Source organism: Phacochoerus africanus, chromosome 10, assembly GCF_016906955.1.
Source record: "Phacochoerus africanus isolate WHEZ1 chromosome 10, ROS_Pafr_v1, whole genome shotgun sequence".
NCBI lineage: Eukaryota > Metazoa > Chordata > Mammalia > Artiodactyla > Suidae > Phacochoerus > Phacochoerus africanus.
In genome coordinates this window covers 102,909,264-102,936,019 of record NC_062553.1, presented here as the reverse complement: position 1 = coordinate 102,936,019, position 26,756 = coordinate 102,909,264, and the positions used below count along the sequence as shown (strand labels likewise).

The following is a 26,756-nucleotide window of genomic DNA, read 5'->3' as shown; positions in this document are numbered from 1 at the left end:
TGTCTCCTTCAGATCTGCCACTCCCCAACTTCCCCTGTGTCCCAGCCCTGCTGAATTCTCTTTGCTTCCTGATATCAGTGGCTTTCTCCACCTAGAATGTGTGGGTGTGTTTGCTTCCTGCTGGCTTCTTAGTCTGTTTTAGGGGTGCACTTGAGTGAAATAGAATGATACTTCCTTAAGGCAACATCCAAAAACACAAGTGGGAATCAAATTGTTCAGAGTTCTAAAGGTAAAGCTCATGACTCACACATGATCTGATTTTAGAGGATATAAGCCAGGGTTTCCTGGAGACTGACACTTCATTAACACTAAAATCTCCTCATCAGAAAAGAAGGACAATAACATATTGTTCTTGCCACCCCAATACCTCTGCCTCAGCTCCCCCTCCTTTACAGTTATATATGGTTTAAGGTTCTCTTTACCTTTATCTGGGTGATTGATAAGAACAACCCAGTGGATGTGGTAACTCTGCCAAAAGAAGTAGTTAGAACATTTTCTTGCTGAAAGTACTATCCTTGGCACTACTGCCTTTGGGTCCTCTCTGTACAGGTGTCCTTTATACACACATTTTTATAGCCCATCATGGTGTGATTGATTCCACTGAATGGAAATCCTGTATCTTTGCAGTTTTCATTATAATTTCTTTGCCTCTTCTGCTAATGGTAGTTTAACCACAAACAGATTTCCTATTAGCTCCAGAGAACCTTGTGGTGATTTATGAATATGTTTTTATTTGTGGAATAACTCTTCTGGAGAGCCCTAAGTTGGGTTTGAGAAAAGAGGAATTTGCACTAGTGCAGTCCTAGGACTAAACTGGATATTTTCTGTTACATATGCCTCTTCCCCTCACCTCCACCCCTTTCACATGTGCTATCTACTTTAAGAGTCTCCCTTTTAGTCAAGTTTTGTTTCATGAGAAGTCTTACTAGCTGCAATAACTTTCAGAGAAATGGAGATATCATTCCATGGTTCCAAAGCAATTCTGAAGAGTCCTCATTCCTTAAGTGACTAAAATAACATCTAGAGGAAAATAACAAAGAGAAATACGGTGAAGTAAAGGACCAAGGAACTACCAGTGGTCTGTAACTACCATTCACATTGGTGATAATTCAAAATTAGTCCAAGAGAGATCATCATATTTCTATAAATGCTTGGAGGGGTATTTTTAGCAGGCAAAATAAACATAGCTTTTTCTTTAATATCCTTTTAGAAATTGGAGTTGAAAAACCTTCTTTGCACCTCAGATCTATGTGCATGGACTTTTAAGTGAATGTTCTTTCCAGGTAGGGGACAGTGTATCTAGTGGTGACTAAATGCTTTTAGTCCAGTCATTTGAATTCATATCTCAGCTCTGCCATTCACTGGTTGTAAATTTGGAAATGACACTTGAGGGCTCTAAGGCTCAACTTCTACTTTTGTAAAATAGGGATAGTAATAGTGTCCTCTTCCTAGGGTTGCTGTTTATGATAATATAAATAAAAGCTTAGATATTAATAATATTATAACCTTAAATATAAGGCCATCAATCTCATAGCTGAGCTATATTACCATAAGGGAAGCAGCTTAAATGAAATAGAGATGGACAAACCTAAGTATGAAGGATTCTAGCAAGACCATTATAACTAGAGTGGGGCTTGTTGAGTCTATCTAAAGTTGACCTGGACCAAATTGTGAAAAACTTTCAGTATCAGACCAAGAAATTTTAAGTTTATCGCATAGGTCATAGGGCAATACTGAAGACCCTTGAGTAAAGGAATTAAATGATCAAAGTGGCTTTTTAATAAAAATAACACTGGATGTGTACACTACATATTGAAGGACTAGATTGACAGATGCAATACCAACTTAATAGACAGTATCAAAAGTAATATTCAAAATATTTCACAACTCCTGGTAATAAAAATATTTAATAATCAGTTCACCTGGGGCACTCAGAATGAACCACAGCTCTGAACTCCAAATGCCTATATTAATACCTACTTGCCATCCCTATTTGGATGTTTAATAGGTATCTCCTTCTCCACTTGTATAAAAGCTATTCCCTGATCTTCTCCCACAAAACTTGTCTTCTCCAGCACAATCAGTGACAACTTTCATGCTCTGAACTAAGAACCTTATGTGCTCAATCGATCTGAACATTTTTTAAGCTCTCTGAACATATATCCAGAAAGGAGAGGAGCATGTTGCCACAAAAGCCTAGAGACTTCCCAGGATCATTTTTATAGCTTTTCAAAATGAGAACTTAAATGTTTTCTTTCTGATTTTATTCACATGAAAATTCTTAAGGGAGCAACCAGCAGTAACTGATATATGTCTGTCAAATCCTCGTTTCATCATTTACTAGTTATGTGACCTTGAGCAAAATGATTAGCATCTTTTGACTTGACCAAACCACAATCATCTCCTACCTGGTTTATTGCAATAACCTGACAGTCTCCTTGCTCCCACTTGCTCCTCTCCCATATATTATCAATCCGGTAGCCACTGTAAATCTTTAAAATATGCCATCTCACATCACTCCTCTACTCAGAACCTTTCAGTGGCTTCTCATCTCACTCAGAGTAAAGCAGAACACTTTAGAGTGGCCCACAGGGTCCTACACACTCAAATCTGTACTGCTCTGACCTCTTTCTCAGTGCACTCCTGCTTACTCTGCTTTATGCCCTGGCCACACTGCTGGTCCGTGAACCTATTATTGTCACTTCCTATTCTGTCTGCCCAGAACTGTCTTTCTCTTAAATAACCACATCCCCATCCATCTCTTCACCTGCAACAGGTAATTGCTTCAATGTCATCTCTTTATTATTGAGATCTTACCTGGTCTCCCTACTTAAAATTGCTCTCCATTCCAGAGCTTCCCTGGTATATTTTTCCATAACACTGTATATCATATTCTATGTAATTTTCTTCTTTGTTCATTGCCTCCCACCATTAGAATGTAAACTCCATGACAGAAATTTTTAGCTGATGTGTTCATTCTATATTTCTTGAACCTAAAATAGTGCCAATTATCTTAGTGCCTATGCAAGTAGACATAGTGCCCAGACACACATAAAGCTTCCTCCTTAACCCAGACTAAATCTATAATGTTGAATTGGATGTCTTCTCAAGAGTTTGTAAAAGATCTAAAGTTCAGAAATATCAACTGCTTGACCTCCAAACTAATAAACTGCTCTCTTTCAAACACCAAACTTGGACTTGGACCAGAAGAGCCCCATGAGGGATGTGTCTCATGGGGGACATATGCTCGTGTCTCTCCAGGTTGGAAACTCTGAAGCAGTTCTTCTGTGCAGTACATAGATGTCTACTTCCACTGCACACTTTTAGTTTTTAGTGCATCTCAGATTCATCATAGGGCAAACTGGATTTCATTGACTAGTCGGTAATCTTTAGGAAACTGCAGACTTTATGAAACTTCCATGTCTAAAGATTTCTCAGTGCTGCCCAAAGCAGTAAACCATCTGACCCCGCCTGGCCACCAACCCCTTTGGACGCTCCCCTGGTTTTCCAGAGCAGTTAGTTATCTTCTCTTTTGTGATCCTAGGGCACTTTGTGAAGCATCAATTCTAGCACTTATTGTAAAACTGTCATTAATTTTATGTGCCTTTCTCATCAGAGAGGCTGTAAGCTTCTGGAAGGTAGGGTCGATATACATCATCTTAGCCTTCAGAACTAACATACTAACTTCAGAGTTCAGTGTAGTGATATATACATTTTTACTTAATCTATCTATGCATAAATCTTTAGTAGGAAATCATAGTAAACTCCTGCTTCTTGGAACATAGTCCAGAGGAGAATGTTCACAGGGATAGACAAAGTTACATGTTTTGCCTTCAAATCAGAAAGGATCAAGTAAGAATATCAATCCATGTTTTTAAAAAACTGTTCTGTTTCAATGTATTTTCTTTTCATTCATTTCATAGGTAAATATTTCATCCTTTCTTATTTTGGCTATGTGATCACTACTATTTTTCTATCACACAAAACCCCCTCAATATTTTTTTTTCTCCTGATCTTGGTGAACATCTAATAAGAATACAAATAATTATACATGCTTTGAGGGAATTTTTAAAAGGCATACATATGGTCTTCAATAGCATTTCCTATGTGTATAAAATGCTTTATTATATCTTATAAGTTAATATCTTGAAGTAATAACCGATGATCCTCTGAACACATAGTACTTTGTCTTCATGTGACTAGTCCTTTCTTTGCTCATAAGAGATATTTTTTGTGTAAGGGCTGAATAAGTTTGCCATTGAATGCAAAGGGCAAAACAGCCCCAGTTCAGCCTTTGAATTTCAAAACAGATTCTCCAAATTCTACAGATCATCCTGAAAACCAAAACTTTGAATTGCAAGAGTGAGTGTTTTTGAAAATAATATATTAAAACAAAATTTTAAAGATGAATTCCTTTTGTGACAGTTGAAATGCCTCAAAAACTAACATGGATCAATAGATGAAAGAAGCAGTGGATGAGTGGATAGATATAGGATAACCAAGTAGAATGAAATTTTTAATGGTAAAATCTATGTGGCAGACACCATAACATCCTTTTAACTTGGCTATATATTTGAAATTGTCATAATAAAATGTTTGAGAAACAATCAGAATTGAGGCATAAAGTCTTATGCCATAAACAACTAATAGAGAAGAGGGCAGGGAAGAGATAGTATAACTTATTCCTTACCTCTTTCCACATCAACCACCCAGAGAAGAGCAGATTAACATATCAAGGGCTGAGGGAAAATGGGAAAAGAATCAGAGGAAAAGAGTACTGAATGCTGAGAGTCCTCTTGAGGAAAGTGAGCCCAACTTTTCTACTCCCAGGGACTGATTCATCATCTACTACACTGCTCAGATTGAACAGAGCAGGCAGAGCTTTAGCCTTACCCCTTGGCTTAAACCTGGGGAAGGGGCAAGTCTTGAAGAGAAATTCTCCATAACACGACGGCACACAGCTGGGACTTTGGGGCATGTCTACCTAGAGAAGTCCTGAAATAGATACTTCAACCCCAGGGTGGTGTGGAAGCAGAGCCAGAAATTTCCTGCATTCCTGAGAAGGATGTAAAAGTGGTTAATTACAATTTTGTGGATTTAAGATACTTGGGTGTCAGATTAAGGGAAATGCAATGTTTACCACATGTATCTGAGGAAGGGAGATGAGAAGAGAGACCTAGAAGCTTCAGTGATTAGCAGTGAGGCTCTAAGCCAATGAAAAGACCATAGGAGTGGATTACACTAGTGCTGATGGCAGTGATGGTGGAGTACCGCAAACCAGTGCCCTGACTCTAAAGTTGCCAGAAAAAGATAGGACGTCTAGATACATCTGAATTTTAGACGAACAATACTTTTTTTGGTAAAAGTAAACATGTAATATTTTGTTGTTTATATGAAATTCAAATTTAACTGGGCACCTTGTATTTTTATCTTCCATGTCTGGCAACCCTACTCCATCTGGATTTCTTCACAAAATCTGCTTCATAGACTATAGGTGCTGCTATGGGGAGACTGAGACAGAGGAAAGAATTCCTAAATATGACTGCATTGAAACTATAAATTGCCTGAGAAAGCACCAGAGTGGCTGAGATTTCTTGCAGTCAACTGGATTAAATTATCTTCTGAAAGACAGGATAGGGGTCCTAGGAACTAAATTCAGCTTAAAAAACAAGGAAAATTACAATTTTACAGGTGTGAGTTCTGTGGTTTGAAGCATTTTATCTGCTTAAATTTGAACTTCCTGACAGCTGTGAGGCTGTCAGCAGAGGCATATTTGATGTTAATGAGGAGTAAGTTGAAGTTGAGAGATGTGAAGTGACTTTTGCACATGGTCATTCCATGATGAGTGGGTGGCTGAACTCATACCAGAACTGAGTCCCCCCCTGGCTTTTCACTACAGACTATCTTTTACCTATATTAGGAGACAGGAATAACATAGCTAAAAGTTATTGGACAAAACATAAGTTGCTTGTTTGATGCAGGATATTGAACCATTAGAAATGTAATTTAGAAAAGTTTCAAGGGAATTAAACTTTCTTGAGGTCTACATATGAACTGGCTTGACCTCAGATCATATCCAAACAAAATCTTGCCAGTTCTCACCACTACTTGCCTAGAGATTAATTTCTATTTCTCATGACTGGTGGTCAGAAAAGAGAAATTTACCCTTCAAAATTGTAATCCTGCATTTGAACTTTCTAAAAATGTTCCCTTATCTGCCAGGACCTTAATCCATGATCCATCACTCACTATCACTGCAAATCATTTTATTTTTCTCTTGTACTCTGCTTCATTCATGTACTCATTCTTATAATAAATGTTTATTGATTATGGATTGTGGATTGGCTCATCTGCTAAGTACCAGATGAGCAACACAGATATATCTTTCATGTATTTTCTGGGTTTTGAGTATAAAACCTAAAGATTAAAGGGACCACTCCATTGATGATGACATCCTTTCCTCATTGTTTCATAATCACCAGTGATCAGCTTCAAGAACTCAGGTGAAAGAGACAGTCCTTTCCCGAGACAACAACAGACCCTAGATTTAGGTACTATTTTTAGATAATTATGTATAATAACTAAGAAAGAGCATGTACTTATAGAGATGGCAGAAACAAAGGGAGCCTATAGCGATGACTTGTGGAAACACAAGTGATCAAATACTGTCTTTTGGGAGGGTTTTGTCCGAAAATGAGCCTGACTTAAAGAAAATCTCTCAATATGATAGCCTAAAAAAATTGCAAATATTTGTTAACCCATTTTAATGGTTTAAAGAACATTTATTTCAAAAAGTAAATTTTTTGCATTGGAGGGAAAAAAAATAATAAATGATCTCACTTTTTGCTACTTGTCCCAGAATCCCATAGGAAAATATATCTATATATTTGGTGGATCAAGCTTCATTCTCCTTCCAAGTATAAAAGAAGGTAACAAGAGTCTTAAGATGCATTTCATCTAGAAGGTAGATGTTAGAAGGATATGAGCCTTCTTCAGTGAGAGACGAAGGTGCCCATTTTGCTAGTATTTTCCACATACATGTTAAATAAAATATTTCTAGCCAAACTAGAAGGCTTGCTTGAGAAAGAAGGCTAATTGAAACATTATATTCCAAACCCCGGCTTAGGTTTTGAATTCTCTATAAGAGATCCACATTCTGTCACAAATCTAAACAGATTAAAGAACACATATTTGCTAAACAACTCTTATGAACATGTTCATTTATAGTATCTCCCAAGCCAAGAATTTTGCTTCCTTAAATTTACAAATTTCTGAACACAGAGGCTGATGTTATTCCTTTTGCATCAGAGAGACATATCTAAATTCTTTTCAAATGTAATTTCTGAAGTCATATAACTTTAAGAGAAGACAACCAAAATTAGAGTGATGATTCCGAAAGTATGTCTAATACCTTTAACTCCAAGTGGCTGTTCAGTAGAAATCCTGAGACTCTAAATTCTCTTTCTTTTCTTTGCAGGCTCCTGGGTGCCTTACATTCTTTAAATCGTTAAAATTATAACACATACTATAATTTCCACCCGGATGTCACCCTTCTCCTTAACGCTTGGTGGCATCATCCACCAGCACCCCTTCGTGTTGTTGCATTGCTCCTCTGGCCACCAATGCAGCTTGCATTGGAGCTTCCAGAATTATTACTGCTTACATCTTCCAAACTTGAATCTTCAACTTTTGTCTAACTCCCTCTCTTGTAGAACTTGGGTCAAATCCTCCCAGTGAAGGAAAAGAAAACCTTTGAGTAAGAAAGAGTGTCCTATTCAAAAGTATCTCTTACTGTCAACCAAGAGGAGCCTGAGTTCATCGCCTCACCTCTCTCGTCCTATAGATGGCCGTCTGCTTCTCAAATATCGGTGAGAGCTTTTGTCTCCTTTCTTTAGTAAGAATTTTAATTCTCAAGCCTCAGGTTTTGATTTTAGCTTACAGACTTGTATCTTTGTTTTCCTGTGGCATCTGGTGGTGTTATATCTTATGGTCTTCAAGTTCAAGATGAGCACACATGGCAGGATCTCCTTATCTGGGCATATACATGATATTCAGAGAGCAGAAGCTTTTAAAATCTTTGTGATGAATGGAAGGAGTAATATGTCACAGATTAGCCTCTATGGTGATATTTTGGGAAACACATCCTGGCTTCTCTATCCACTAATCTATTTGCTTCTGAGATTTGAATATATTTTTAGAACTATAAGACTAAAAACTACTAGTTGAATTTAGAGATAATAGAAAGATACATAGTTCTTTTAAATGACTTCATCCAGGTTGCCAACTGTGAGCCTCAAACACCACAAAGTGCAGCAGCTAAATTGAGACAAGGCCTTCTTGGTGTTTAACTTTCTGTTTTTCTAACCGGTTATTCAGACATTTCTTAGAGAATAGTAAACAGATCCTCACACAACAATGCAACTCTTTTTCCTAACAGAAAAAAAGGATTGAAATACTCCATAGTTATCACCACTGAAAATTAAAAAATGGGATTCAAAAAGCAAGCCAGTAATTGTATGAAAAAACCCAAGAGGACTTTGAAGCTCAAGCTAATTCCACTAGCATAGCATCACCATCATCATGACATCATCATCATAATAAAGAGTGTTGTGTTTCTTTAGCTCTTTACACTTACAAAATGCTTTCACGCTTTCGCTCACTTCATTATAGTTTTGTCTCAACCCATTTTAGAGATGAGAAAACAAGATTCTGCTAATCAAACTTTGGTTTTGATAAAGAAATAGCTTAACTTTCGAAAACGAGAAATAAGGAAAGGGAAACTAGACCTTTTTTTTCAATGTGGTTACAGAAAACGTGTGTCAACTTACTGTAGTTTCCAAGAAGTTTTTTCCCTTATAACCTTTCAAAGTGTCATAAGTTCGTATTACTCTCTGGACCATTCAAAGCATTTTCCCAAGGCTTTTCACTGTGAGAAGAATGTCCAGAGCTAGAATTTGTCTTTAGTTACTTTGAAATCTTCCCTCAGCTAGCACAGAATTTATTAAAAGCCAATTTCTAGTGCTGTTTCTTAGGTAAAATCAGAAGAGCAAAATAGTGTCTAAAGATAAGAAAATGATCTCAAGAAAATTTGGTTCTGGTGTATCTTCTTAAAATCTGGACACTTTCTCTTCCCGATACCAAGTTGCATCCTTGTTTGCAAGCATTACTGGAATGTCTTTGTTCAGGATATATAGCTCAAGCCTTCTATCATTTTCTTTCGTATTTGAAGATATAAAATTAGAGAGTTATAAATTAATGTTTATATATTAATTTTCTCATAGTATTAAAACCATGTCTTAGTTTAATATAACTTCCATTTGACTCATTTTGGAATTGAATATTATTCCTACTGAGAAAATTATTTATCCTTTGTTTACAAGACTTTCAATGCCTTCTGTTTGCCAACTTTCTTCTTGAGTTCCCCTAGAATATTAAAACCTACTTTAATACTTGATGGAATTCCTTGTTTATCAATAATTTTTTTTTGTTTCCTCAAACCAATGAGTCAGTCTGTTCATTCTCTCTTATAGTAATTCTCCCTGTTATCCTTGGCAAAGATAGAGCAAAAAGGGAACATGACATATGTCTTAGGCCTTTTCATTAAATCATATTAATTTTATTCAGCTACACTCTTCCCATCTCATAAAGTCATAAATTTATTTCCTCCTCCTGGAATGGGAGTCTGTCTTACTGTTGTTATGCTTACTTCATTCAGTGGGAAAATGAGAAATGCCCATTACTGTTCCTCTGTCATTGGCTTAACTTCATCTCACCCCCAAAGAGTTTTTCTTAAACTTTTTTTCAGTTTCATCAATATCTCACAATATAAAAGCTTTTGTTTGTTTTGAATGTAGGATTTCCTTCTGCAGAGTGCTAATGTAAATACTGATTTGGCAGAGATTCCAGCTGGAAACTAAGCTGTGTTTACCTAAGGAATCAAATATTTGAAGATACATCAGATGACAATTGAAGAGGAAATGCCGGAAGTTGGTGAGATAGAGAAAAACTTTCAGGGCTTGTTCCTGGGAGACCTCACCTTCAGAGAGAGTAAAGGCACAGTAGCTTGCTCCAAGAGTGATGATTTAAGCCAGAAAAGGAGGGGTTTCTCTGACAACAGCAATGTTCCTGATACCAGCTTGGGCGTGGGCCCAGTCACCAAATGATTCTTGTGTGAGGGAGGGAATATTAAGAGCAGGATGTACAGGGCAGTGGACAGTCAGACAGATCTAGGTTTAGGTCCAGGATCCAATTCTATTAGCTGTAAGATCATGAGAGAATTATTTCACCTCAGTGAACCTCAGTTTTCCCATCTGTGGAAAGATAAGGATCAAGTAAGTTGATGTATAGAAATGCTTTGCAAACTGCTAACCTAGAATAGTCACTCAATAGATGATAGCTAAAACCCAAAGAATGGAACATCAAAAAGACTGTTACACATATTTCTGTCAAACACTGGATGTATAAAGTAGCACTGGGAACCCATGAGGCAAAAGTTGAGAAAGAAAAAGTCCTTTGCACTGAAGTGGAGAGAACAATAGTGTTTAGCTGCACTTGGGCTCTGGAGAATATATCTAAATATTAGGCTTACTTGTCACAATGAGTGGTACCACAGTAATGCCATCGAGAGTGGTACAGCTGACTCTAGAAGCAGCAGTGTAGGTGAGTATCTGACAACCACTGGCAGTCAACAGCTTTAGGATAAGAGACTAGTTTTATGAGTGTATATGCAATATTCCCCTGTAGATTTTGAGAATTATTTATGGAGGGATTCTAGAGATAAAGTGATTGTAAATCTAGTTTTATTATGGTTCATGAAGCCGAACATGTTACATAACATTGGTACTTTCTAGAAAAACTTATGTTGTGATACTTTATATATTCAGGTGACACAATATCCCATCCTTAGGAAGTCCATGACTAGTGGGAAAGACACGTCTATACCTAAATAATTATAGAACTAAGGTGATAAAGCCTCCAAATGAGGCATAAAGAAGGTATTTATTTAGAACAGAGCAAAAAGGGGCTGGAGAACTCTATGGGACTAAAGAGGTACCGTGAAATGTTCAAACCTTGTTATAAAAGACAGTTAATCCAATGGCAAGGAGGCAAGGGTTTCCATGAAGAATAAACAGCATGTGAAAAGGTCTAGCACATGAAACTGAGTGGTCCATTAAAGGATTATGGGGTGGTAGGACAAACACGTACTTGGGGAAGTGGGAAATGGAGAGTGGGAAAAAAATTAAGCAGTTTTAGCAGGAAAGATATTGACTTCACCTTTAAAAATCCTGAGTGAAGTTCATATAAAAATAGAAAAGATCTCCATGTTTAGTAAGTGTATGTGTTGGAAGTCATCAGCATATGTTTTGAAGTTGTTATTGTTAACTTTCCGGGATTGGACAAGACGGCCACTACAAAAAAACACATATTTCCATGAAGGAAGAAAGTGCAAGTTAGAGGTATGGGTTGGGAATGGGGGTGAGAAGAGAAGAAAGGAAGGAGTGGGGGAGAAGCCTCTTGGCCCCTTATGCTAGCAAGGGTCATTTCTAACTTGGAAAAGACATACTTCTTTTTCAGGGAGAAGTGGGAAGAACATACACAATACTATTTGTTCATTAAATAAAGGAAAGAATACACAACATATTATTAAGTGCAAAAAGGTTAAGTTTAACAAAGTGTGTGTGTGTGTGAGTGTGTGTGTATGTGTGTGTGTATGTGGGAGAGACAGAGAGAGAGGAAAGGAGAAACACAGACAGATCCCAGTGCTAAGAGAGGCTAGGCTCTCTAGGAGCAGTGGACATGGAGGGGATTTCTGAGGCTGATACAGGTTTGGCGAGACCTGAGGCTTATACAATTCTAGGAACTTCTCTAAGAGAAAAAGACACAAATTTGTGAATGCAATTTAGTTACAAGAGTTAATATTTATTTAGGGGAATTCAAGCTTAATTAGCTCTACAATAAATCTCAAAAAATCATGTCTCTTCATGATTTTTATAGTTTTCCCTGTGCTTAGTACATCTTTTCCACAATGAGCATGAATTACTTTAGAACTAAGAGCCAAAGTAGAAGTTAGGTAAATGTTTTTAAAGTCAGCCATACTCTCTAACTGACTTATGTTAGGTCTTTTTTTTTTTTCTTAATGATCATTAGAGACAGTTTCATAAGGGCTGCAGAGCTTAATCACTTATGTTGTCATTTATGATTATTTCTGGAAAGTCATCCACAAAACTCCTAGCTTGAGCTTACCACTGAATTTTATTTGCTTGAAACACCATAGACAAGTATCCTGAAACAAGAGGAAATTCAAACAACTCCTTTGAATTTTCTTATGTTTTCAAAAGTCTTATGTTTTCTTTAAAAAGTGGACATGAGATGTGCTGATTTTAGTAACCCAATGTAAGTGGGTTTACGCAAATTAGATGAACTCCTCCCAGTAAAAGAGCTGTCATGGCATTATGCATTCTTGCTAATGGCTTGAGCTCCGCCTCCCTTTCCTGTAGTCACAGTTGCCTGGTACCACACTTTAAACTGGAAAGACCATCTGGTGAGGGTTTCTTTGGTAACAGGAAGTGACTGTGTAAAAGAAGTTTATATGGGTTCACTTTTGTCCTCTCAGCCATCAAGGAAGTGCATTACTGTAAATGATTTGAGGACTGTCCCCATGTGTTCTTCTTGGTGAACATACTGCTGAAGGCTATATTGAGAAATGGTAGAAAGAAGGTGTTTTCTTACCTTTACAGGACACAGACTTTTGTGACTCAGCATGGCCCCCGGAGTGACCCCTTTGGGATCAAAAGAAGCATTCCTCTCAATCAGATCGCAGATTTTATTATCCAGCTCCATGCTTTCGCATCTGCCCCGGGGACGTGGGAAAGGCACATTTTACAAGGTAATTAAAAATTATTATGAGCCCGTGAATGATATGGGGGTGTTATTTGTGTATGATACCCCTTTAGAATCTCCAGATCTCTAATCTCATTTTGTAGTCATTAGTTGCTGCCATTAGAGAACTTTAAACAGCATTAGAGTTTAATTTTCCCTTACTTACAGGTTTATTAAAAGTAATTGAGTAAGATACAGGCAAGTTTAGGGATTTATTGTTTCACTGATAACAATGACCAGGACTGAGCACTCACAGTAAACCAGGTGCTTTACAACCATTTTCTTATTAAGTGGACACAGCAACCCACTGAAGTAGTCAGCACTGCCTGCATTTTACAGGTGAACAAACTTGGGATTAGGAATTTAACTAATCTACTTATTTATGTGACATCAAACCAAAAAACATTGGCAGGGCTAAGATCAAGCTCAGATCCTATAACCTGTCTCTTGTCTGTTTTTGCTGTATGTCTTCAATTAACCTGAGAACAAATCCTTAAGCAATTATTTGTCACCAAATGAAAATAGTATATTAGAGTCAAAGAGTATCTGGAAGTTATGTTAAGGAGAATCTTGTCTAACTGGCATAATTTATATGAGAACCAGAATGAACTGCCTAGATTCCTATGACTATTAACTGATAATATCAATATTTAAATCAGATTTTCTGACTCAAGTCCATTTTTCTCTCCACTATATCATGTTGGCATGATGGAGAAATTTTCTTATTAAAAACTGAATTCAAGAGAAAAATGCATTCATTTTGTGATTTATATATATTTATATATATAAATATTATATATAATATATATTTAATATATTTTATATATTAAATATAATATAAAAATAATAAATATATATTTTTATATATTTACAATTTATATATATTTATATATATATATATTTTTAACCTATCTTCATTTTCACCCTCTAAAAATAATCCCTTGGATTGGGGTAGGAGCTCTTTCAGGAGTACTTCTCAAAATTGTCTCCAAGTAAAATAAATATTTAGGTGGATGACCTAATGGCATGTCCCTGTGGCAGTGGTTGCCTGGGCTGTCTGCCCAAAGCTCTGGCTTCTTTGAGAGTGGTTCCCAGGAAGAGGACTGACAGCCATGCTTGCTGATGTTCTGTGGCCTCACTTCCTTAGTTATAGCTGATTGGACCAAAAGTAAACAACTGATCCCAGCTTGGCCAATGAGATTTTCTTCTGTGTGTTGGGGGAGCTAAGAATGAAGCAGCTAGGAAGGGAAATGCAGAGAGGAAGGGAGCTAGAGAGAGGCTTGGCAATTTTCTAGTGCCAAATCAGCTTTTTCTAAGGCATGGCTGCCTTCCTATCTCTACATTCTGCTAATCGCTCCTTATAACGAATTATGTTTTTTATTTTTCTTAAGCTAGCTTTTTGGTGTCCTTTACTTGTTATAGAAAAAAACTCTAGATAACTTAACCTCCATATTTATTTTTCTTTCTTTTGGGCTATGAAATATCTGTACCTCATGTCTGCTGTATGATGCTACCATATACAGCAAGCTACTGGGTGTACAGTAAACCCTTCATGGCCCAAAATTTTGTACATATGCAGCCTTGAGTTTGGACCTATCCTCGAGATTTCCCACAACTCCCAGAGAAGAATCACAAAACTCCTTTCATAAACTCCCTCCAAATCCTTCAGGTTAATTAGATTCCCAATTAACTAATTAGTCCAATGGACTTGGACTAGACTGAATGTTTAGCCCTGGGGCAGCATTATGACCTATTCTGAACCAGACTTGGCTTTCAACAGGTCACAATCCTTTCTGGTAATCCATTCCTCTGTGGCATGTCACATATTACTGAGCCCAAACCCCAAAGGGGATCATTTTGATACAACCTGCTGTCACCTTCAAGTCCCAGAACAAACTGGCTCCCTTGCTGTGTTTCTGAGCTCATCTTCTGCTCCCCTCCACCTTGCCTCATTCTTCCAGGCACAACTGCCCCAGCACAGTGTACAGAACATACCAAACCTGCTTCCCTCACTGGGGATTGGTGTTTGCTGTTTCCTCCACACGTCTTGCTCCCCCCATGCCATTCATGGGGAGCATGTTCCCCGATTCTACTCGGCTGATTAGGTAAGGGATTTGGCTCTAGTTTTCTGTGTTCTGGGCCCTACCCCTTAATTATTCTTATTTTTCAGTTAAGAAACTTGAGTCTCAGTGAGGTTAAGTATCTTTTCTTTCTTTTTTGTTTTTTTTTGCCTTTTCTAGGGCCGCTCCCGCGGCATATGGAGGTTCCCAGGCTAGGGGTTGAATCAGAGCTGTAGCCACTGGCCTACACCAGAGCCATAGCAACGTGGGATCCGAGCCGTGCCTGCAACCTACACCACAGCTCACGGCAACGCCGGATCATTAACCCACTGAGCAAGGGCAGGGACCAAACCCGCAACCTCATGGTTCCTAGTCAGATTCGTCAACCACTGCGCCACGACGGGAACTCCAAGTATCTTTTCTTAAGGTCACTTGACTTATGAGGGACAGAGTGAAAATGTACCCTGAAGCCCATGACTTTTTCATTTACCTTTGGGTTGCCAGTGATTTTAGGAGCTGTTAACTACTGCAGGACCATAGAGAACTGTGTTATTCCCAAATAATTGGGTTTAGGTTTTCCATTCTGATGGGCATTTCTGTTTCCATCCCCAAAAAAACAACCTATTGGTGCCTGCAAATGAAATACAGCTGTCTTACAAAGACTAGTTTCAGGAGAGGCTTGAGAGACAAGCTTTGAGGTCCAGGTGTTTCACCGATAGCCTTTGTGTGGCTCCTTGTTTTTCTAAGTTGGGAGCTGTGGACCAGCATCCAGGATGAGACATAGAGGGTCCAGGAATCATCCCAAATCAAATTAAGTATAAAATCATATACATTATATTGTATGTCTTATATGCTTATTGTCTCTTTCTGGAGAGAGTCTATAGCTTTTTCTTGATCTCCCCAAATGCTAAAAATCACTGACCCAGTTTGTTATTGCCACAAGTGACTGTTTTAAATTCAAATCTCATCATGGTTTCTTTAAGAATATACTTTGATTATTATTTTTTTAAATTGTGGAGGATCTATGAAAATTCAGAAATCACTCTGAATCAAATACTATTAACTAAAGTCTATTTGAGGTAGCCTCATCTTTTCCTTTTTTGGCCACACCCATGGCATTTGGAAGTTCCTGGGCCAAGGACTGAATACAAGCTGCAGCTGTGACCTACACCACGGCTGTGGCAATGCTGAAACCTTAACCCACTGCATCATGCCAGGGATCAAACCTGCACCGCCTCAGAGACAGTACTGGATCCTTGACCCTTTGTTCCACAGTGGGAACTTCAAAGTGGCCTCTTTAGGACATTGCAAGTGAAGAGAGAATTACAAGGCAGTACTGCTAGGCTAGGAATTTTTCAAGATGAGGATAACAGAATTCAACTAAGTCCAGTAAATCCCTGTTGGACCCTTGGCTTATTTGTTGGTTGTTTTAAACTTACATGGATATAAATCTCCTATGTTACTGTCCCTTCTTCCTGTCTTTCACTCAGAAGAATAAAATAAATAGAAATGATATTAATATGAATTAGATTTTACCAAGAGGATAAGCCAATGTGAATATGAAGCTTTTTTTTTTTTTTTAAGTTTTCTCTAAGTTACATATGATGTACAAACTGGTTTCCCCTAGTCTAGGGTTGGGAAGTAGCAATCTGCCCGGTGAGCAACCAGAGAGAACAGGGAAAGAGGTGAATAGGTTTTTGGTATATTTGATACCCTCAGACTTCTATTACATATTCAAGGGTCTCCAGTACAAAGAAATATTTATTTACATTTTATTATTTGATTAGAGTCAATATATTGTTAATTTGTAGAAAAGATAACCTCAAAATCTTTGGTTTACTGCCTTGCAAGGCATTACCATTTTTGCATCTAATCCAATATCCTGTTCTGCCATTCCTTTACTAAATTGCCTGTAAACATCCAGCTCTTCAAATGCTCTTTGAATGAGCCTTCTTACCTCTCTGGATAACTCATTAATTAATAAGTTGAATTAAAACAGAGGACATACATTCATCTTATATTTGTAGGACTGTCATGTTTTTAACTTTTTGTGCCTTGTACATTAACACCACTGGATATCTACACTTTGAGACCATGGAATGTCCAGTCGCTAATAACAATTTCTGAGGAGCATGCAACCCAAACCCCCAGACCTGTTTTTCATGGTTACTTGTGGTTGCCTCATTAGTATTGGCAAGTCGTGTAAATTCCTAAAGAAAATAATTACAATCAATAGAAAAAACAGAAACCACAATTTTGGAAATACCCTGAAGATCATTTAATTCCTCCCCTGAATTTAGAAAATAGAGGAATGAGGCTCAGAGGGGTTAAACGGCAGAGAGCAAAGCCAGAGCAAGAATTAAGGACACTAGTGTTCTTCCTGCACACATACGCCCCCCTCAAATGTCCATACTTCCTTCCACCCTACTGCCAAGGTCATATGTTATGCTTTGATCTTATGTCACAAGCCAAGTCTTTTTAGGGAAGGTTCTGGAGAACAAAGCATATTTCCAAACATAAGACAAGGAAAAATCAAGAGCAGTTTCTTCTATAATAGAAATGCTTCCAGATGTTCAAAGACCAGGAATTGTAACCTTTGGGATCCAGAATGAGAATTGTTGTATAAAAGAGTATAATTAAGCAGTAATTTTTAGGTTTTACTTTTTGTGATTATGATTAGTACCCTAAGCATGCTCCTGGCTATTTTGAGGAGAAACAAATTACCTACTGAAGAAGTGACTCTGTGTAAATTTGTTTTAGGTCCACAAGTCATGGCGTCTTCATTGTTTGAGAACTCTAACAGTTGTGGCTTAAGGAAGTAATAGAAAAGTTTTGCTAACAGAATTTTCAAAGTAGCATTGGCCTTAGGCAAGAATGAATATTCCTAGAGTTTAACCCAAGGCTCTGTGTCTGAAAATGGTCTTTGCATGTCTGAAATGAAAGCCTAGAGGATATGGATATTTCTTATAAACATGGACTCTGTTATTGCCCTCAATCTGCATTCTTGGCTGGATCCCTATTTATTTCCTCTCTGCTTTTGTGATGGGCCAGGTTGCTGAACTGACGCCCCATACCCAAGCCAAACTACTTGTGGCTGTGCGCTGGATGAACACACAGGCAGAGGAGTCAGATTGGAGTGGAGATAAAGGGGGGCTGCAGGTGCTGCTTAGACCGTGAGAAATTACAGGTGAGCACACTTCTGTAGAAACTACATCCTCCAACAACTATCCTACTGAGACAGGTTTGGTCTCCTTATTGGAACTGTTTTGCACCAGCAAAGCATTCTGGTTCACAAGAACGGAGTGACAGAGACAGGAGACGGCCTCTGTGAATACACACAGTTTCACTGGAAGATACTCTGATACATATAACTTGGCCTTTCTGTCTGTCTAAATGTTAGCCATCCTGCACTTCTCACCTTAAATATGGGATGGTGACCAAATCCTAGGTTGCATGAGATATTCCAGCTATGTATTTCCATTAGCAACCTGTATCTCCCCTGTTAGGCAGCTTATTACACTTGATTGTAATTGTGTTTCCTCACATAGATCCTCCCTTAGATCAGAAGCCCCTGGAGCCAGACACAGGCTCCACTTGCTTGCTTATCACCATATCTCCAGAGCCTCAGTGTGGTCATTGAATGTTTGGCAAGAGAACAAATAGTCAAGAACTAGGTCTGAGGCCAACAAGGATGCTGGGTAATCCTTACGGAGGGGATGCTTGTATTAAAAAGTCACATGTAGGCTGCTCCTCTGTCCTCTCTGCATTCTTTCCATGGAACCAATGTGATTTCTTCCTTCCTCATTTTAATACACCTGCCTCTGGCAAGAGGAGCTGACAAAGCCCCAATAGCTATGAAGATGATAAGGGGGGACACACCTATCTGTGACAAGCCATAGAGTTTTAGGCATCAGCAAACAGGATTCTGGAGGGATTTAGGAGTCGAGGAGTCATTCCCAGTTCCCTGGAATTAAACGTGCAGTCAGGTTGATTCTTGAGGAGAAATGTGAGGCTACAATCTTATCCAGGAGCAAGCAGTAAGCATAATTCTTTCCTCCAGCAAGCTCTCCGAGCCTAGAAAACCAGGATGTGAATTTGTTAGAATGTGCATTTCTCTCCTTCAGGGAGCAGAGACCCTAGTAGAGGAACAGCAGAAAAATGGAAAAGTCATGCGAACATTGCTCCCCTCCCTGACATATATTACAGAATTGAAAATGATGCAAAATGCACCCTCTAACAAGGATATAGGAAGGACATAGCTCAACAGCTTTATGGGTCATTAGAGGGGTAGAGTCCTTGGTATTTTTGTTATTATTATTGTTTTGATACTATCATCATCAAGGTTGTTTATATTATGTATAATATATACATACTGTATCATCAAGGTTGTTTCTTATTTATTTAAAATTTCATTCTTTTGAAGAAGCAGAGACTATAAAAAGTGAAAAATCTCAAAGATTCAGGTGATAGGAAACATAATTCTCAACCGGCATTGTTAAGTTAAGACCTTCTATTTTTAGGTCAAGGAAACCTTGGCACTTAATCTAACCTTGTATCATGTAGTGAATATTTTTGGATATTGTTCTACAGGGAAAATATGCTAATATTTATTTATTGAAAACAAATTACATGCAGAGCAAAATTATATATTTTACTGTGAATGTTGAACAATCAGAGTATGCCACCCCAAAATACGCCACTTCAGCACAAGGATTATTCTGAGCAAAAGACTCTTGAAAAACAGCAGATATAAAAAGAGCATTCTAATCTCCCTGCTTTCTTCCTGAAAATGAGATGAAGCTCCCTTGGGAAAGATGCCCTCCCTACCTAGGAAGAAAGAAGCATTCTTATCGTTGAGGATGGGAAATTCAGACCAAGAGAAATCTGTTCAAACAGACCTTGTTAAAATAATTCTTATCTTCCTTTAGCCTCACCATATGCTTCAGTTAGTTTTCCACAATTGTCTGTCTTTGTTTGATTTAGAATAAAAGCATTTAGGTTTTGCCACTTCATTGGGTGTTTATTTCCTTAAGAGGGCTCCCATGTTACAGAAAATTTGTTTGTGTGTTTTTCTGTTACTAAGCTGTCTTTTCTTATGAGCCCCAGTTGGGAACTTTCCTCTACTACATTGTATTTGGAAATGGGCATTTTTAACAGGTACATTAAATTATATATTATGAAATTATGTCTGTATCAAAAAAGCAAAGTAGATCAGTGAGATCTGGTTATACACCTCTGATGTAACCACATTTTGGTGTCAACTATAGTTTTCCCTTGTTTTATCAAAATGTATCTCTCAAATCTCTACACAATATCAAGTTGCAACATTACCTAGGAAGACCGGAAGAGTAAATTTGAGTCATGTCTAATATTTATATTTTCCCTAGAATCTCATTTCTATTTAGTCTTGACTATAGTTAGGTAAAAATATCATCAAATAAAACAATATTATGTTAAAACTATTCTCAACTCAAATTTGTATTGTTAAAGCTGAATTTTATTGGGGAAAATACTGGAAAGAACTTTTTTTAATGGATAGCTAGGGAGTTCCCATGGTGGCGCAGCAGAAACGAATCCCACTAGTATCATGAGGATACAGGCTTGATCCCTTGCCCTGCTTACTGGGTTAAGGACCCAGAACTGCTGTGGGCTGTCGTGTAGGTTGCAGATGCAGTCTGGATGCTGTGTAACTGTGGCTGTGGTGTAAGCCAGCGGCTGTAGCTCTGATTTGACTCCCTAGCTGGGAACTTCCATATGCCCTGGGTGCAGCCCTAAAAATGAATAAAGAAAAAAATGGATAGCCACTAGTGAAATAATTTTATTCAGATTATTTAGCATTACTGCAAGGGATATAAAAAAGAGATATTTTTATAACTATATCTGAGGTATTAAGTAATTTAAATGCCATATACTTGAGAACAGTATAAAATTTTTATAATGGGAGAAATAGTTTATCTTTCATTTATTTGACCATCAAGTAATATTTATTTAAACTCTATCAGTTTAAATGTGAATTTTTCACATCTGTACTAGAATGTCATTTCAAGACATGACTACAGTTCTGATTTTAATTAATCAGCAGTTTTGGAATATGCAGCAGGACTTGCAGAACAGAGCCAAGGGAAGACTGACAAGTGAAGCAGATTCCAAGCTGAATCTACACCTGATTTGTCTATGGATGGTGAGGAAATAATGGAATAAATTATGGAGGCATTTTTTCTGCATGAAATTTTTGGGAGATTAATAAAAGCTTTACCAAAAGTCACAAACTGACATAAGAAAATTTGATGTCTTTTCTTATCTTGTGATCACATGACCCAATTCTTTACCTCATAAAGTGCCAGCCACTTTTTGTTGGATTCCTTACATTAGTTTTGTTAGAGGTAGTAAATAATATGATGAATCATATCATGATCAGTTATTAGAATGTGTAAAGTAAACCTACGTATTTAATGAGAACTTCTGAAACTTTGTCCCGAGATACAAACAGGTTCTTTTGCAGTTGGAAATAGTGCATTGATTAAATGATCCCTCTAGAGGGCACTGTGCATTCAGTTCAGGTAGAAACTAGTTTCTGATGTTGCTCACATTTTGTTAAAATTTTCACTTATTTGTGGAATTGAAAATATGAAACAGATGATCCTATGTAAAAATAACAAACATACAAACAAACAAAAAACAGAAACAGATCATGGCCAAGAAGAGCAGACTTTGGGTTCCTTGGGGGGGAAAGGGAGGGAGTAGGATGGATGGGCATTTGGGGGGTTTGGGGATGCAAACTGTTGTATTTGGAATGGATGGGCAATGGGATCCTACTGTACAGCACAGGGAAATGTGTGTGACTGGATCACTTTGTATAACAGAACTTGATAAAACATCATAAATCAACTATATTTTAATAAAAATTATAAGGAAAAAATTTTTTTTACTTTAAATTTTGAGTTCAGGAAAAAGAAATGTGTGGTGTATACCTCTGTAGTAACTGCAAGTCATTTTTTTTTGGATTTTAAACTTTTAATAAAGTTATATTCCTTTTTTAATAAAAGTTTTTTATTTTAGTTTGCAGTCATTGTTTAAATTTTACATAATAGATTTTCCTCTGATAACTTTCCTGCTACAGTGTAAGCTGACATTATTAAAGATTGCAATGGTCCATATTAATTTATTTCTTTTTCTTTTTTTTCCTGTGATGTTCATGTGGATGTGAAATTGATGAGCCTAGAATTTTTTTGTGCCAGAAATTAGGAAGTACTTAAAGAACTGGTTAAATATAGAACAATTTCAGCATCAAAATAAGTGCTGATAAAAATGCATTATAACTCATTAAATAGGATTAGTTAATTTATACTGATAATAAATTTAGAAATAGACGTAAGTGGGGACAGGAGAAATCTTTATATTAGAATACTTACTAATAAATATAGAAGAAGTTACGGTATTAGAAAATCAGTTTCATAGCCATCGTAGCGTTTTTTTTAGGCTTCACCCATGGCATGTGGATGTTCCCAGACTAGGGGTCAAATCGGTACTATAGCTGCCGTTGCTACAGCCCCAGCAACACAGGATACGAGCCACATCTGCGACTTACACCACAGCTCATGACAACTCCAGATCCTTAACCTACTAAGCAAGCCTGCATCCCACTGATCGAGCCTGTGTCCTCATGGATGCTAGTCAGAGTCGTTAACGACTGAGCCACGATGGGAACTCCAGCCATTATAGTAATAATTTAAATAGGAAATATCAATGGATGCTAAAACTTGGGGCTGAAATTTTGATGAGGAATGAGATAGTTACATAATTTCATACTTATGTAATTTCCTCCCCTAATACTTAGTGAACATTAAAGGAAATACTTCAGAGTAACTTTACATTGGAGAATCTTGGCAGACTCCACCTGAATCAAATGATCAAGATTAAAATCAGCCGTAGTGAGGAAAATCTACACTGACTATCTGATAGGATGTATCAAAAACATAGCTTCACATCTGTGGTATTCCTGCTGAAAATATATATCAAGTGTCAGGTCATGAAAGTCAAGCAAAAATTGGGAAACTGTCCCAGATTGAAAGGAGGCTAAAAATCATGAAAACTACCTGCAATCTATTATCCTGGATTGGATCCTTCTTTCTCTAATGACACAAACAGAAAAACTGGCAAAAGATTGAATGGCTTCACGGATTAGATGGTAGTATTGTAATGTTCATTTTCTGATTTGGATATGAAAAGGATCAGGATATACCACCCTCAAAATATGCCACTTTGATATGAGGATTATTTTGAGCTGAAGGCAATTAAAAACTAGTACTGGAAGAGGCATGTGCTCTTCCCTGATCTTCCTAAAAGCAGGGCATAAATTTCTTTTTGTGAAGGTAGCATAATTTTTGCCTTTTTCCTGTCCCAGGATGAGAGGAAGAACTCATCGCTGCAGCTGAAGAGCTGGCAACCAAAATGAGTCTGCATAAACCTTACTAAGATGCACATGTGTCTCCCAGTCACTTCTCTACAAGTTATTGTCCCCTCAAGTCCAAACCTTCTTTCCTTTGCTAAGAAGGGTATAGAAGCTCCTTAGTCTAACTGCTTTTTTAAATTTTATTTCTTTTCTGTGAACTCAAATGCAAATAAAATATTAATAATGTATATTTTTTTATCCTGTTACTGTCTTTGTCAGTTAAAATTAGCAGGCCCTGACCCTGAACCTAAGAAGGTAGAGGAAATGTGCTTTCCTTCTTGATAGATGCTCATCTGGTGATTACATAGGAGAATGTCCTTGGTTGTGGGAACATCACACTAAATAATCCAGTGGCAATTTGTTTCTGAATGACTTGGGGGGAAAAACAAATCTTTGTACACTTGGATATTCTTGGAAGCTTGAAATTATTTTAGAATAAAAATGTATGTAAAGAGTAAACCTATAAAACAAAATTGGATTTGACATCTATACTCAATGTATTAGAACTGGGTCAGTATGCTGTATAGCAGAAATGAACACAACACTGTAAATCAACTATAATAAAAACAGAATTTAAAAATGAAATTAGCATTTCATTATGTTGCAGAAACTAAGATGCAGGCCAATAAATCTTTCAGATTGTGAAATTAGTGCAAACCAAAAGAAAGCAAGCTGATTTAGTGTTTTATTATGCTTTTCTCAAAGATTATGGAAGAAAAGCATTCATGTGAATTAAATTACTCTGATAGTCTGGTCTAGCAAAGGGATTCCAAAAATGAAACGAGCTATTTTCACCATAATATTTTAAGCCCAGATAGGAAAAAAACACAAAAAAAAGGCCTCAAACCTTGAATGTCTTCATCTTTGCTCTGTAATGTCTGGCATTTCACCTCCCCGTGGATTTCTTACAATAAACATACAGGATCTGTTGAAATCCTCAGATTATAGAAGCCTGAGTTTAGAAATGTGAGCTAGTGCTAAAACCCATGCACAATCGAAAAAAACAAAACCAACAAACAGAAAAACACCAAAAAATACCAAACCAACCAAAAACCCAAACTCAAAGACTTTTTCTTTTAATTCAACAAATATTTCTCTAAAACTTCTTTATGTAAAAAGCCCATTAACCTTCAAAAGTCTATTTCTTCATGATTTTGGATAGGATTCTAAAAGAAATGCGCATCAAATAAGATTTTTTTCATTAATTACTTTTTTAAAACACAGCGACATGATCACTGGCATCAAAGACTATCACAGGGATTTAAAATGGATTTTTAATCACAGCATTATTTTTAGATACAAAACCTATAAAATAAAACTATTATTGACTTTGTCTATTTCTGAGTATAGAAAATGGATCATTTATTCTAGAGTGAAATGGAAAAAAACACTGGCTTCCTTTTTTTTTTTTTTTTTTACAAAATATCAAATTATTTAATTCAGATGGAAATTATCAAGGGTCATGATTATGTGAGAAACCAGTGAAGTGAAATGGTTATTTGGTATAAATTTTTTTGCTGTTGTTCTTCAAATATCCTTACAGGATGGACATAAAAGCAATTCACATATTTGTATAAATGCAACTATACAAAGACCAGGGAAGGAATTAAAAAACTGAGTAAGTTAGAATATTTGGCAAGCAGAAGTGAACCTCACATATACCTGGCATTTCTGTGAGCAAGTGAAAAAAGATCACCTCCAAAGGCCCGGAAGCATTCTGTAGTGAAAACAAGGACCAGCAGGTGGATGAGATGACATTATTTTTATGAATGGGAAACAGTAGCATTCTACTAAAAAAATGACATTTACTCTTACTCAGATGACATGTACTGAAACATGTACACACAGTCCCCCGGCCAGGCTAGTCACAGCGATGACAGCATCTATTTAGCCAGGCACTGCATTAAGCACCGTCTATGCTTTATCCCATTCAATCCATAGAAAGGCTCCTTGAGGTAGGGACTGCTTCCCTTGTCTAATAGTTTAGGAAATGGAAGTTCATAGAGATGAAGTAACCTGCCCAAGTTGAGTCCTTCTCAACCATTGTGTTTTATTGAGCAGGGCTTTTGTATAGATTGCCAAAGGTAAAAAAATTAGAACAGATCAACCAGTGGTAGTTGTAGTGATAGATCTTTTTATTTAAAACAATTTTTTTTGGTCTTTTTGTCTTCTTAGGCATATGGAGGTTCCCAGCTAAGGGCTGAATTGGAGCTGTAGCTGCTGACCTATGCCACAACCACAGCAACTCAGGATACGAGCTGTGTCTGTGACCTACACCACAGCCCATGGCAACGCGGGATTCTCAACCCACTGTGCAAGGTCGGGGATCGAACCCACATCCTCATGTATACTAGTCGGTTCGTTAACCACTGAGCCATGACAGGAACACCCTTTTTTTTTTTTTTATATCTTTTCATAAACAGTTCTTTTTTCTATGATATGTGCTTTCGTTTAAAGACAGTAAGACAAGAAAGGGCCATGTACGACATCTGGTTTTTAAGAGCTAAAAATTAGGAACTGAAACAGGAAGTAATTATGTATGCTTGACTGTTTAATGGAGATCATAACACAATTATATTCCGAATTCTAGTGAAATTTAGATAACCAAAGAATTAGACTTATTTTTAGAAAAATGGAATTATAAAATACTCAGGGAAAGGTATTTAGTTTTGAAGATGAAAAAAATTAATAATTGCTTAAAAACATACATTCATACCAAATATAAGTATGCATCTCTAGCAGCATCAAGTCATAATAAATGGTAAATGGATAAATAGGGATAACACATATTGCAATCCTCTGTAGTAAAAATTTTACAATAATTACTATAATAGTAATACAACTTTAATATAGAAATTTTAGAGTAAAATCATGGTAAATTTATCCTTTTTCTTTATATGTACATGTATTTTTGTAAATTGGGAATATGAGAATGTAAAGTATTATATTTTACCTTTTCTTGTTAATACATCATCAGAGCATTAAAGGCTTTTCCTTTAGTAAAGAGATCCGTGGGTAGAATAGAAATTCGGTTTAAAACATTTAAGAACAAACATTAATAGACTTGGCGCCAAGTATTAGGGTTAATGAACTTTAAGAAAATACAATGTATTTCAATACACCAAAGACAGGCAAAAACCACTCAAAAAACAGCAGGGAGGGGGATATCGGTACAATGCAAAAGTTGTATTTATCAAGTAGATGGTTGTTAAGAATGATTTTTGACTTAACTGTTAAAGACTTTGAGTGTTCTTTAACATCTAAGTCCAAGCTTAAGTATACACAAGATCTATTCTAAACCTATCTATAAAGCTAAACATAAACAAAATATTGGGATTCATCCAAGAATTCTGAAACAACTTGAA

The 26,756-nt window shown here is 37.0% G+C and overlaps 1 protein-coding gene across 1 annotated transcript in view; it reads right to left on the bottom strand.

Moving 5' to 3' along the window:
• Nucleotides 1-26,756, bottom strand: part of TNIP3 (TNFAIP3 interacting protein 3) — an 86,210-nt gene that overhangs the window by 34,557 nt on the left and 24,897 nt on the right. The window contains exon 4 of the mRNA XM_047798140.1: nucleotides 12,730-12,850. Within this exon, the coding sequence (XP_047654096.1) occupies nucleotides 12,730-12,850 (121 nt within the window). The remainder of the gene's footprint in view (nucleotides 1-12,729; nucleotides 12,851-26,756) is intronic.